Source organism: Balaenoptera musculus, chromosome 8, assembly GCF_009873245.2.
Source record: "Balaenoptera musculus isolate JJ_BM4_2016_0621 chromosome 8, mBalMus1.pri.v3, whole genome shotgun sequence".
Lineage (NCBI taxonomy): Eukaryota > Metazoa > Chordata > Mammalia > Artiodactyla > Balaenopteridae > Balaenoptera > Balaenoptera musculus.
This window is the reverse complement of record NC_045792.1, coordinates 59,614,771-59,628,652: the sequence shown is the minus strand read 5'-3', so window position 1 is coordinate 59,628,652 and position 13,882 is coordinate 59,614,771. Positions and strand designations below refer to the sequence as shown.

Genomic DNA, 13,882 nt, shown 5'->3' with positions numbered 1-13,882 from the left:
GGGCCACACCCCAATATAAGCCTTCCTATACCTATTACACACCATTTTTTCATTCATTGAAATTTTAGAAATTTTGGAGTTTCTTATATTTCAGTTTCTAGGGATAAAGAGATCATTTTTTAATGAATTCTTAACTGTTTGTTGAAGTACTGACATCTCTCTGATGCAATATTTTCTTTAGCTTTTCCAGCACCTAATTCTAGGATGTTTTCTTTGCCTTACGAGTAATAAATATGGCTAATGCAAGGGTCAGCTCTCAAATCAGGAATGGGATAAAGAATGATAAATGGAAGCAGGCAGGTGAAACTTAAGTGTAATTCTATCTTCTTATGAGAGACTGCTCCCCATTCTACTCATTCTAAAATCTAAATTATCCAATATTATTTGAAATGGTTCACAAATTTGGGGTCCCTTTATTCACTGTGCTTTACCCAGAGATTAGAAAGGCATCAATCCTATCCTCTAGTAGCTTATGCCTCAAAAAAAGAGTAAATGTGTGTAAAAACTAAACTGGTATATTACTCTCTCCTTTAGTAGACAAGGAGGAATAGGGAAGGTTTTATATAAAAGAGGATGGTGTTTGAGTTGAGACTTTAAGGATACGTTGGCCTTAAATACAAAAAAACAAGAGGCTTGCCTGGATTATAGTTAAGATCATTGTATATGGCATCAAGCAGAACTTAAACTCCTGACTTTTAAACTAGGTACCCTGTGCCAGGTACCTCGACTCTAAATGCATCAGCATCCACTCTATAAAACTGAGATGATAAGACTACCTAGAGAGTTATAAATAAGATGATATGTATAAAACACCGAGCCAGTCATTTGCATGTTTGCTCTCAAATATATCCTTTCTCCCTCTTTATTGCAAGAGGTTAATTCCTGAATGCTGGGTTTCCCAGGCTCCCTCGTGATCTGGTTTCTAACTGGGTTTAGGCATTGCAAATATCGGAGGAAGATTGACCGGATCCTCTAGATGAACCTGAGGTATGATTAAACTAGTGACCTCTATTCAGCAGGCAGTGAGGGTAAGAAAAAAGAGAAGCAAGACAATCAGCCTTGGGGAAAAGGGAAGTGAGGAAAGGAAAAAATGCAAAACAATGCAATTCAATGCATTATCGAACTGGATAATGATTCATAATGAGTTTCAAAAAAGACCTGAAAAGCTCCTTGGCCAGTGGGTTTGCTCATCAGAACGGCAAGAAGGAGCCTCATCTAGAAGTAGTCCATGGGAGAGAAAGGAAGGGAATTTATCAGTCCCAGTCTCTCTGTCTCTCCTATCAACGAACACCTCATGGAGAACTAACTCCCTGCACTTTTTGCTTGTGGCATTTGCCTATAACAGCTGCTCAGAAATCTGGATCCCATGCCCTGCAGCGTGATGTCTCATCCAAATCCAAAAGTGTGTGTATGGAGTGGTAACCCAGCACTGGTAGAGTGCTAAGAGAATAAAAGGGGGTTCAAGAGAATCTGATATGGTGCACAAGATTAGTATCCAATACATATCATCCTGCAAGACAATGGTGAAGGAAAATCTTCCCAATGGACAGAACTTGAAGCAGGGGGTTGTCTGCTTTGCTTGAAAAAAAAAAAAGATGAATTGATGTAGATGATGTATATACACCACCTTGACTGTGTCTTACAGGTTGGCCTGTGGTCCAGGGCTGAAAAAAAAAAAGATTCAAAGATTGACAACAAAGAGTTATGGCTAGAAGTATGCATTGAACATCTAGGAAAGGGTCCAGAGTGAAAATATTTTTGTCCCATGTGAATACACACCAGAGGACATACAACACAGAGAAGGCACTCAATAATCACGTAAATAAGATGAGCCATCCTGTGGATGTTGATCAGCCTCTTCCCAGTCACATGTTGCTTGTTCAGTGGGCTCTTATACAAGTGTCTTTATCAGTAGTGGTAAACAGATAGCTTGAGGAGAAACCCATGCTCAGGCAGAGATTATATCCCTGCTGCTACCGACACTTGCACCTAAAAGGCCAACTCTGAAGCCTGATTTTTCCCTATTTCTAAGAAAATCTAGACAGTCTTCTAGTGGAATGTTAATTACATTGAACCGACAGCAATTTGTCCTCACAAAATAGGTACTGTTCCAGAGACAGATTCATTTTCCATCTTACATTGCTTCTGCCAGCACCACCATTTTTAGACTTACACCATCTGTGTATCCAACAATATCACCTGCAACCAAGGAACTGATTTTACAGTCCAAGAATTCTGATAATGGGATTGCCCTGTGGAATGCAGTGGTCTGACAATGTACACCATCAGCCAGAAAAAGTTGGCCCAATAAAACTCTGGGATGTACTGCTGAAGGCTCAGGTATGGCAGCAATTTGGAAACCCCACCCTATGATATAGGAAGGTTGTCCCATAAATTCTGGTACATGCTTAAAATCAACAACTAATATGTGATGGCATTTTTTTATATCCATTATAAACACACTCTTCAGAGAATCAAGAAGGGAGGTGGATGTGGCCCCTATTACCATCAAACTAGTAATATTTACAGAACATTTTCTTTCCACACCCCGCCCCACCAACATAGGGCTCAGCACTGTTCAAAGGGTCTAGTAAAGAAAGGAGAAGCTCTTCCACCAGAGTAAGAAAATCTGTTCTAATAACTAGGAATTTGCCACTATCCCCTGGCTCTTTGGGGCTTCTTCAGCCACTGAAGAAATAGAGGATGGGGTTTCTATACAAGCTGGAATGACTTATCCCTATTACCAAGACAACTTGAGTTGCTGGTACATAATGGGGGCAAGGAGGACTATGCCTAAAACCTAAAATATGCATTGGAGAGATTCCTAGTTACCATTGTCCAGTAACAATGGCCAATGCATTAAAGACAGGAGCACTGATATTGAACCTTCAGGAATGAAGATTTGGGTCACCTTACTAGGAAAAGAACACTGAAGTACTAAAGTGCTGGCAGTGAATGAGGAGAATTTGGAATGATTGGCAACTTTGGTCTTATAGCCAATTGCCAAGGTGGGAACTGCTGCAGCTATGTATGCATTATGTTAATTGATCCGTGTGCATATTATTGAACATTTGCCAAAGCAACCCTGTGGCGTATGTATTAACATTCTCATATAATAGATGAGGAAACTGATGCTGAGAGAAATGGCATGTCACTAGTAAATAGCAAGGCTAGCACTGAAGCCAGTCTGCCCTGTCATGAGACCTGTGCTCTTTTCTACAGTTCTCCTCCCAACAGTTCTACTTCGTGCCTGCTGGAAACCACAAAGGGTCTGCAGTGATGTGAAGCAGAGTCATTTTCTGAGTGTTTTCAAACTCACATACAAGTCTCTTCTTCCTTTCTTTTTTTTTTTTTTGTTTGTTTGTTTGTTGTTTAACTCTGTTTCCAACTTTGCTTTCTGGGACTATGTTCCTGGAATTAAGTCTGGGTACAGTGGCACAATTTGGACATTGGATATCACCTGAGATGAATATCACCTGAGAGCCTTTCACTGAGCAAATTCTCTTAAAAACAGAATTGGAAATTTCAAAGAAGCATGAACTGTCTTTAGGTTTCCAAAATCTATAGACAATATTAAGTGAAGTTCAACGGATGCTTTTACCTTAAGTTATACAAGGACCCAAAAAAAAAAAAAAAAGAATGAGTAAGAAGGAATTGAGAATTCTTCTAGCCTTACAATCCTTCCTCTTTTCTCCTTCCTCCTCTACAGCCACATTGCTATCAGCTGCCCCTGCAGCCTCTGCCTGAACTATCAGGGCAGCCTGTTATCTCCTGGCTGTCCCTAAAATGAGGATTTTCCCTGGAACTTTAACTCTCATGCACCTATGCCTACTGCGTCACTTAAAGCAAGTCACCTCACTCCACTCAGCCCCTGTGTCTGTTCCTGTAATATGAGTAATAAACCCTGAATTGCTAAGTTGTTGTGTGACTTAAATAATATAACCTCACTTAGTAGTATTATTCACAATAGCCAAAAGATGGAAGCCACCCAAGCATCCATTGACAGATGAATGGATAATCAAAATGTATACCCAGGGGCTTCCCTGGTGGCGCAGTGGTTGAGAATCTGCTTGCCGATGCAGGGGACATGGGTTCGAGCTCTGGTCTGGGAGGATCCCACATGCCGCAGAGCAACTAGGCCCATGAGCCACAACTACTGAGCCTGCGCGTCTGGAGCCTGTGCTCCGCAACAAGAGAGGCTGCGATAGTGAGAGGCCCGCGCACCGCGATGAAGAGTGGCCCCCGCTTGCCGCAACTGGAGAAAGCCCTTGTACAGAAACGAAGACCCAACACAGCCAAAAATAATTAATTAATTAATAAAAAAATAGGGCTCCCTATTAAAAAAAACAAAAACAGATAATGAAAAAAAAAAACCAAACCCAAATATCAAACAAAGCCCAATTATTAAAAAAAAAAAGTATACCCAGACACTGGAATATTATTCAGCCTTAAAGAAGAAGGAAATCCTGTTACATGCTACAACATGGATGAACCTTGAGGACATTACGTTAAGTAAAAGAAACCAGTCACGAAGGGACAAATACTGTATGATTCCACTCACAATGAGGCACCTAAAATAGTCAAACTCACAGAAACAGAAAACAGAACGGTGGTTGCCAGGGTCTGAGGGGAGGGAATGGGAAATTATTGTTTGGCAAGATGAAGAAAGTTCTGTGCATGGGTGGTGGTAATGGTTGTACAACACTGTGAATGTACTGAATGCCACTGAACTATACACTTAAAATTGGTTAAGATGGTAAATGTTATGTGTATTTTCCCACAACTTTAAAAATAATAATAATAAAAATAATAAAACAGCCAGAGAAAATCCCTAGCTCAGTGATTAGTGCACAGTTGGTGCTGAATAAATGTCAAGTCCCTTCTTACCACTCACTGATGTGATGCCACCTTGGGGTAATGCGAAAAAACTCTCTCTCCCCCTGATATTAAAAGAATATCAAGTCTCCTGAAAAGGAATTGTTTTGGGAAGTAGGAAACAGAAGGTGGCCTTTGCGGGAGAGCTCCGGGCACTCCTGTCCATCCAAACCTCCTTAAGAGCCGCTCCTGCACGCGGGCACACCACGTAGGCGTGGGGTGACGACCAGTGTCAGATAAAGCAGCATGACTCCTCCACGTAGCAGATAACGATATTTTACTCTATTAGACAATGGGGACACGGGAGGGAGCGCAAAGCAAGGACTAAATGCTGCGGAGCTTTCACTCAGTCCCAGCCTCCAAAAAGCCCCAGCCCACGGCTCGCGTCGCAGGCCGCACCTCAACCCCTCCTCCTTCCTCCTCCCTTTGCCCCTCCCACTCTCCTCCTGCTCCGCCCCCTCCCTTTCAGACTGACCTTTGACAGGAAATCGAAAGTGAAACAGGGAGCCGGCGAGTATCTGCTAAGTGCCTTGAAAAGGTGAGTGAATTTGGCTAGACCGAGGTACCCCAGCCCTGCCTTGGGGACCTCTCCCCCTTCCCCAGATCGGAAGAGCCCCTTCCTAAGCAGTCCCCACCCCTAGAGCCTTAGATCTCAGTTTTCCCTTCGCAACAGGTCTCCCTCAACCCTAACCCAACCCTAACCCTCCCCTGCTGCCTGGGTGGAGGCTGGGCTGCGAACCTGACTTCCAAGAAGGAGCTCGGGCTGCCCTGCTGCCGGCACCTGAGCTGGGATGAAGGACCCAGGGAAACTGGGAGAACTAGGATAGCAACCTAGCTCGGAGGGTGGTCCAGGGAAGCCCGCTGTGGGGTGGGTCTGCAATCCCTGAGACTCCCGTCCCCAAAAGGCCCCCTCTGGAGGTGAGAGGGACAGGGTTGCTTAGAGTGTTAGAAACGTATGGGTCTATGCCCTGGAAGAAACGAAGACAGGTGCCAGGTTCAGAGTAGCTGAGAGAAGAGCCCAGGGAGTGCTCAATCCACCACACATTCGTGTGTATGTGTGTGTGTGTACACATATGTATATACATATACATACGTGCACATACAGATATACATATATACTTATGAGAATATATAAGAATAAATATTCTTATATATATTCATATTACAGATAGATAGATATAGATAGTTCCTGCCATTATTGCAAAAATTAATGAAGATCTACGTGAAGTATGTAGCACCTGGCACATGGAAGGTGCATGGTAAATGGTCACTACTATTAGGATTAGCTCTCAACAGAGTCGAAGACCAGTGGCCTGAGATGGAAGATGGACAGGTAAAGCCTGAGCACTGAGAGCTTAAGAAGAGATGGACATGATGAAAGTCAAATTGTAAGCAGCTGTATCTCAGGTTCTCAACAATTTTTGCTCTCTCTTTTGGGGACTCAGCTTCCCCTTCTGTCTGACTGGATCAGTGAACCAGACTGTGGAGGAGAAGCTCTTGTTATTCAGGTTGAGTTCCTTTTCTTTTCTTGTTTTCACCCCCTCCAGCTCACTCTGCCTGGTGGTTTCCTTTGAATTGTCTTGCTTTTCTCACACAGCTTCTCGTCTCCTCCTTTCCTCTTCTTCCCTCCCACTAGGCCACTGGAAGATCTCCCCAGTGCTGCTGAATAGGAACATTACCCCTATGGCCTCAGCAGTGCCCTTGGCAATGATGTGGGAGGAGGTCACGTGCGCTATCTGCCTGGATCCCATGGTGGAGCCCGTGAGCATCGAATGTGGTCACAGCTTCTGCCAGGAATGCATCTCTGAGGTTGGGAAAGATGGGGTCAGCGTCTGTCCTGTGTGCCGGCACCACTTCCTGCTCCGGAACCTCCGGCCCAATCGACAGGTGGCCAACATGGTGGAGAATCTTAGAAAAATCAGCCAGGATGCCAAGAAGGGCACACAAGGCGAGCTGTGTGTGGTGCACAGAGAGAAACTTCACCTATTTTGTAAGAAAGATGGGAAGGCGCTTTGCTGGGTGTGTTCGCAGTCCCAGAAACACCGTGACCACCCCATGGTCCCCATTGAGGAGGCTGCTCAGGAGTACCAGGTGAGGCCTTAGCATGGAGGCACGAACAGGTAGAAAGGGGATAGGGCCTTGATGACTGCTTTGTTCCCCAGGGCTGGGAATGGGAGGGAGTCACCTGTGGAGTTGAGGGGATGGGGAAAGGATGGGGGTCTCCTGCCTTCTGTGTCTAATTTAAGGGGAGAATTGCAAGCTCAGCACAATTTTCTCATTCCCCAGGAGCAGGGTATATGCAGTGGGAAAATGCTGCATGGATCATGTTTCCTTGTGGCCTCCTGGTTAATTAAGAATGAGTAGTGCCCCCATCCCCTACTACCCCAACAGTGTGGCTCTATTTTGTAAGAAACATCAGGCTTTTTCCAAAGTCTTCCCATCCACAGAATTCCTACCCCAAACAGACTCTAGTTCTTGCTCATCCTCTGCGCTCAGACTTTTCTAAGAACCAGTATGATCTTCCCCCACCTCATGCCACCGCATCTTACTTCTTGATCTGAGTGGGCATTAACCTGCTATCTTTCTCTGCAGGAGAAGCTCCAGGTGGCACTACAGAAACTAAGAAATAAGCAGGAGTTGGCTGAGAAGTTGGAAGTGGATGTTGCAATGAAGAAAGCAGCCTGGAAGGCAAGAGTCATGTCCTGAAGGGAATCTTAGATCAGAAGCCTGGGGAGGGTCCAGGGTCCTGGACTCAAGAAAGCCCTAACCGTAGCTACGTCAGTCCCTATATCTCACTCCCCAAGAACCAACTGTCCCCTAGGTCTCCTGATGGAGGGGAATAAAAAAGGGTGGAGCTCAAAGAGAGCTCCCAATCAGATGGAGAGTCTTAAGAGAAGGTGCTGAGGGACAAGACATACCCTGAAGCTCCTGCTGCTTGAGCCCAGTCTCTGGAGATGACAGCACAGAGCCTCAGTGTCTGGGACAGAGGAATCCCAGGAGAGATGCCAATGGCTTGGCCTGTCAGGAAACGACAAGGGCTGTGAGGAACAGACTTAAGGGAACCATCAAGGTCTAAGGTAGGAAAAACAGTCTGACCAGTTGGTTGCTTGACCATGTCCAGATCACTGGTCCAAAGTGTAATGGAGAGCTACAGCTTGTTCTGCACCAGGAATTAGGAGGTGGGGCGTGTCAGGGACTAGGAGGGAGCAGAAGGAGCTCATGGCCAAGAGATCCCAGAAGAGGAAGATCTGGGACCGGGGAAGGGTGAGTCAGGCTGTGGTGGCAAAGGGGGTCACCCTGTGTCATCGAGTGACCCTCCAGTTACAAGCAGGAGAGAGCAAGCCAAGAATATCCCAAAGACTCCTTTCCCCCAGAACTTAGGAACGGGATTGTGAGCCTGTCTTTGCGAGGTTGTTGGCGGTGGGGCCAGGTGTTCCTCCCTCAGTTACTCACTGAGATATGAAGACCAAGGGGCATGTTTGGGTGGTGATTTGAAGGAGGTTGAGGAAATCTCCGATACCATAGGCAGATGCAGCTGTGGTTGGAGGGCAGCTGTGGTGCGCTCCCACCGGTCCCATTCCCCTCTTAGTCCCAGGAGCCTCAGCCCCCTACCTCCCCAGCAAAACTGTATACGTGTGTGTTTATCCCCAGACAGAGCCAGAGTGGTGAGTCTTCGAGGAATAGAAATAGATATGGGCACTTCCAGTCCCAAAGCTTAGGAGACTGTGATAAAAAAACCACCTCTTTTCTTTCCATTGACACCAAAGGGGAAGGTTGAGGCACACAAATTGAGGGTTCACGAAGAGTTTGTAAGACAGAAAAACTTCCTGGCTGAAGAGGAGCAGAGGCAACTGCAGAAGCTGGAGGCGGATGAGAGGGAAGAGCTGAGAGTCCTGGGGGCCACAGAGGCCAGGCTAGCCCAGCAGAGCCAGGCCCTGCAGGAGCTGATCGCAGAGCTAGAGAGGAGGACTCGGGGCTCAGCGCTGGAACTGCTGCAGGTGAGGCCTGAGGACGGGCTCCCCTCTGAGATGCAAGGAGTAATTGAAAAAAGCCAGAGCTCTTCGGGGCTACCTTCAGAGCACACAGAGACTTGGTCCCTGGAGTTTTCTTAAATAAAACAAACTGGAATTCAGACCCATGAGTGGTTTGCATTCAAGGCATGGAAAGGTACAAATTTAGGTGGGAATATTCCATGCAGCAATTAAAAGAAATGGACATCTCTGGTAAGTGCCTGCTCTTATACATACCAGATTCATGACCTTGAGAAAGTACCTTAATCTTTCTGAGGATTAGGTTTCTCATATGTTAAACGGATATTATAGTATTACATATCTCCAAGAGACAGTAGCCCAGCCCCAGCCCTGCCACCAGTTCTCTCTGTTACCCTAAGTTGTCATTTTCCTTTCCTAGACCTAATTTCTCCATTTGTGAAACAAGGGGGAGGGAGTGGGCTAAATAACAGGGGTTCCCCAGGATTTAGTCATAAATTTATCGTCTTTACACATTCTGCTACTTCTGTGAACTACCCAAATGATTTGAGCATGTTACTTTTTTCTTTAAATTGTCTCACTCTTTTACCTGAATAAATTTAGTTTAAAAGGAAATTTGTCCTCACAGACAAATATCATGATATCACTGATATGTGGAATCTAAAAAAATAATACAAAGGAACTTATTTTACAAAGCAGAAACAGACTCACAGACATAAAAAACAGACTTATGGTTACCAAGGGGGAAAGGGGGTGGGAGATAAATTAGAGATTTGGGACTAACAGATATACACTACTGTATATAAAATAGATAAATAACAAGGACCTACTGAATAGCACAGGGAACTGTATTCAATATCTTGCAATAATCTATAATGGAAAAGAATCTGAAAAAGAATAGATATGTATATATATGTGTAACTGAATCACTTTGCCGTACACCTGAAACATTAACTATACTTCAATTTAAAAAATAAGAAAAAAAGAGACAGGGGGCAAAAACAGGGTCCGCTCTTGGGAAAGCCGCACAGGGTCCTGCTCGGTTTCAGTACGTATAAAATGCTTAGAACAGTACCTGGAATACAGTATGTGGTTGCATAAATGTTAGTTAATTTTATTATCATTTATATTATGAAATACCTACTGAACATAAAAACAGTAGATTGGAAATGAGGAAATAAAGCTAAAAGTAAAATAACAGAAAATAAAATTAAACCTTGTGAGCATAATTTCGTCCTCCCAGGAAAATCAGGACCAGGAAATGAGAATTTTAGAGAAATATTAAAATGTAACTTTGTTTCTCCCTTATTTGGCCTAAGCCAGTGTTCTCATTAGGTAATATAGCTTAGATGTATATGCTAATTGCATGAATTATTGAGTTATATGGCTATCCTTGTAACTTTGCTTGTTCTATGCCTGTTTCCTAATCTGTAAATGGAATATAAATAACAGTACTTACCTAATAGGAGTTTAGTAACAATTAAACAAGACAAGTTATACAAAAAAAAGAAAAAGAAATTTGTCCTAAGCAATAGTAGCCATGTGTTATGTTACTGATACCTTTTCTAATGTATTTCATAACAATAATATTAATAACTGCAAATTCTTAAATAGCACATAAAACATGCCAGGTGTTTAGTCCCTCATGACAATGCAATGAGGTGGATGCTACTGTTATCCCCATTTCATAGATGAGAAAACTAAGGTGCAGAGATGTGAAGAGATTTAGTGAGGGACTAAAGCTAAATAGCTTAACCAAGTTCACCTGAACAGTAAGAGGTATTAAGTAGAACACACATCAATGAATTTTTTTTAACTATTTTTTATAAATTCATTGATGTGTGTTCTACTTAAAGTCATCTCATATCCACCAATGATATGCTTGCCTCACTTTGGGAACCTTCGGACTAGATGGTCTCAAAAGTTCCTCTGCTGTAACATTCTATGGTTCCTCTTTTCCCTGCACCTTTTCACTGTCTCGGGGTCAGATATGGTCATGAAGCCATTTCTGGTTTGTGCAAAAAAGCCCACAGGATTGATTTGACTTGGCAGGCTCTCTTCTTCCCATTATCTAAGTCTTGCTTCTGCCCAGCGTTGAGCAGAGCTTTCTGAGGCACTTTTGCCTGGGCCTAGGAGCCTGCCGGTTCCCAGGTAAGGACCCCAACCCCTGCCACAGAATATTCTCAGATGTTTTGGTTTCACGTACGTGACAGGGGCTATGTTAACTACAGCAGAGGACAGAGCTCTAACTAGCCAGCCCTTCCTCCCCAAATGGTGCAAGCCCACAAATAAGAGCAGTTTCTGTGCATTCTGTGCATGCTGACTTGGCCATTCTTTCTCTGTGACTGTCTCTGGGCCTCAGCCAGGCTGGCTATTTGCCCCTTTTTTCTCTCCCACCCACCCCCACCAAGAATCTGGTCTTTTTAATTTGTTTTCTGAGTCAGAGTTTGTAAGCTGCTCTTCCTTCCCCTAACTGTAAGTCACACCCGTGCTGGGTTTCTGCTTCCCCCACAAGCACCCACACATGCCTTTTGTTCCAAGCTTGTCGGAAGCATCTTTTGGGCCTTGGCCCAGAGGGATGGGGCAGAGAGCAGTGTCCTGTGGACCTCAGGGTGGCATCACGTCACCCACAGGACTGAAGTCTCAGTCGTAAACCAATGACTCCAGATCTTACTCTCTATCTCTTTTCTCCTCAGGAGGTGAAAAGTGTCCTGGAAAGGTAAGGAGAGGTTTTCTTTGTTAGAGGATGGGGCAGCAGGAGGCATATATACCTGTGAAAAATGGTTTTGAGTTAGAAAATGTGCATTGAAGTTATCCCCATCCTCTTCCCTATTCTCAAAGACCCAATCCTCCATAAAATATTTTCTGGTCTCAGAAGGCTAATAAATGGGCATCTCAGTTGGTGAGTTGCCCAAAGTAATTGGACTGTAACGTCTTCACAAAGTGAAGTTATGACCAACAGGGAAGTTCTGAGTCTACAGCCTGCTGGGACTCCTTCTTTAAAAAGAATCTAACCAGTTTCAAACCTCCCAGAAAGAACCATGGGTAAGACCCACGATAGGGGTGGGACTCCTTAGGTTCCTCATGGAAGTGATTCAGCCTATATCAGACACCTTGATGTAAAATGAAACAGAATGTGCTTGCGTGGTGACCTCAGGCTCGGAGCGGAGATACAGACTGTCCAGGTGCTGCAGAGGCCCACGGTAGCCAGCAAGGCTTGGATAGAAACTAAATCCTACCTCCTTTTGCCCTTCACCTTCAGGAATCCTAACACAGGAGGTGTTTTTGCAAATTTGCATTATATTAAATTATTAGTCATCCCCGAAGGCGATTATAGCAACAGGATTTGGGGAGGGTGAGGTAGGAGTTGGAGTCAGGATCTCTAACTCTTTTTCCCCCAGGAGTGAGTCCTGGAACCTGAAGGAGCTAGACATCACCTCCCCAGACCTGAGGAATGTGTGCTACGTGCCCGGGGTTAAGAAGATGCTGAGGACATGTGGAGGTGAGGCCAGTACCAGGGGTGTGGGACTGGCCTGCCGGGAGTGAAAGGGGATAAGGAGGATGCACAGTGCATCCCAGGGTTGGGGAGAGATGGCAGGTCAGAGTAGGTGGGGCAGGGGCAGAAATAGGGAAGGTGGTTGCCTCAAAGGTCAGGGCAAGGGTCAGAGTTGGCTAGGGCGTCATTTCCTCACCCAGTGAGGCTCAGGGTCACCCTTTCATCCACATCCCCCACCACAGGCACAGGGTCACTGACTCCCCACATTCTCCTGGCCTGACTGTGGTCTTCTCTCTGCAGTACACATCACTCTGGATCCACATACAGCCAATCCGTGGCTCATCCTTTCAAACAATCGGAGACAAGTGAGGCTTGGAAACACCCAGAAGGAAGTGCCTGAAAATGAGGAGAGATTTGATACCTACCCCATGGTCCTGGGTGCCCAGCACTTTGACTCTGGAAAAGTTTACTGGGAGGTAGATGTGACGGGAAAGGAGGCCTGGGACCTGGGGGTTTGTAGAGACTCCGTGCAGAGGAAGGGGCAGTTTTTGCTCAGCCCCAACAATGGCTTCTGGACAATTTGGCTATGGAACAAACAAAACTATGAGGCTGGCACCTGTCCCCATACTCCCCTCCACCTTCAGGTGCCTCCACGCCGAGTTGGGATCTTCCTAGACTATGAGGCCAGCACTGTTTCCTTCTACAACATCACTGACCATGGCTCCCTCATCTACACCTTCTCTGAATGTGCCTTCACTGGACCTCTGCGGCCCTTCTTCAATCCTGGTTTCAATGACGGAGGAAGAAATGCGGCCCCTCTGATCCTCTGTCCGCTGACGATGGGCTGGTAGGGATCCAGATGGCTCTCTCTGGACACCAGCACCTCTCTGTTGGTTCCCCTTCTCAGCCACTGGCCCTGTCTCCTTTGCCCAGGAACTCCAAACCACCTTTGTCTCTGCAGAGGTGTCAGGATGCCAGCAGGCAAACTTTGGCAAGGAGGTCACCAGAGGTCTATGTCAAATGACCTGCAACACCAATATTCCTGCCCTGCATTGCTTTATGATTCCCTCCATGAAACAAGCTACTTGTATTTGGCCCCCAAACTCATCTGGATCAACTAAAACATGTTTCTGCCTTCCTTATGTGATTCGAGTTTTGTTTTCTCCTCTCCATCTCTAGGCCTTTGGTCAGATCCCTACTACGTATCTTGCAAAGGGCTTCCTAAATAAATTGGGCCTCAGTCTATCCCATCATTCCTGTCTCGTACACATCTAGGATTATCTTTCCAACATGCACGCATCAGATCATGAGTGGCTCCCCACTGCCTATAGAAAAACAGCTATTAGCAGCCACACTTTTAAAATAAAGGCTGAGGTAATTCCCTGGTGGCCCAGTGGTTAGGACTCCACGCTTTCACTGCTGAGGGTGCGGGTTCAATCCCTGGTCAGGGAACTAAGATCCGCAAGCCCCGTGGTGCAGCCAAAAAAAAAAAAAAAAAAAGTAAAATAAAGGCTGAATTATG

The 13,882-nt window shown here is 45.2% G+C and overlaps 1 protein-coding gene across 1 annotated transcript; it reads left to right on the top strand.

Annotated features, from left to right (window-relative positions):
• Window positions 1-1,008: 1,008 nt before the first annotated feature.
• TRIM21 (tripartite motif containing 21) lies at window positions 1,009-13,463 on the top strand. Its single transcript, XM_036862621.1, has 8 exons — window positions 1,009-1,022; window positions 5,383-5,413; window positions 6,512-6,966; window positions 7,468-7,563; window positions 8,643-8,873; window positions 11,561-11,583; window positions 12,266-12,366; window positions 12,661-13,463. The coding sequence occupies exons 3-8, from the start codon at window positions 6,559-6,561 to the stop codon at window positions 13,209-13,211; spliced, it is 1,410 nt and encodes a 469-aa protein (XP_036718516.1). The 5' UTR covers window positions 1,009-1,022; window positions 5,383-5,413; window positions 6,512-6,558; the 3' UTR covers window positions 13,212-13,463.
• The last annotated feature ends 419 nt before the right edge of the window (window positions 13,464-13,882 follow it).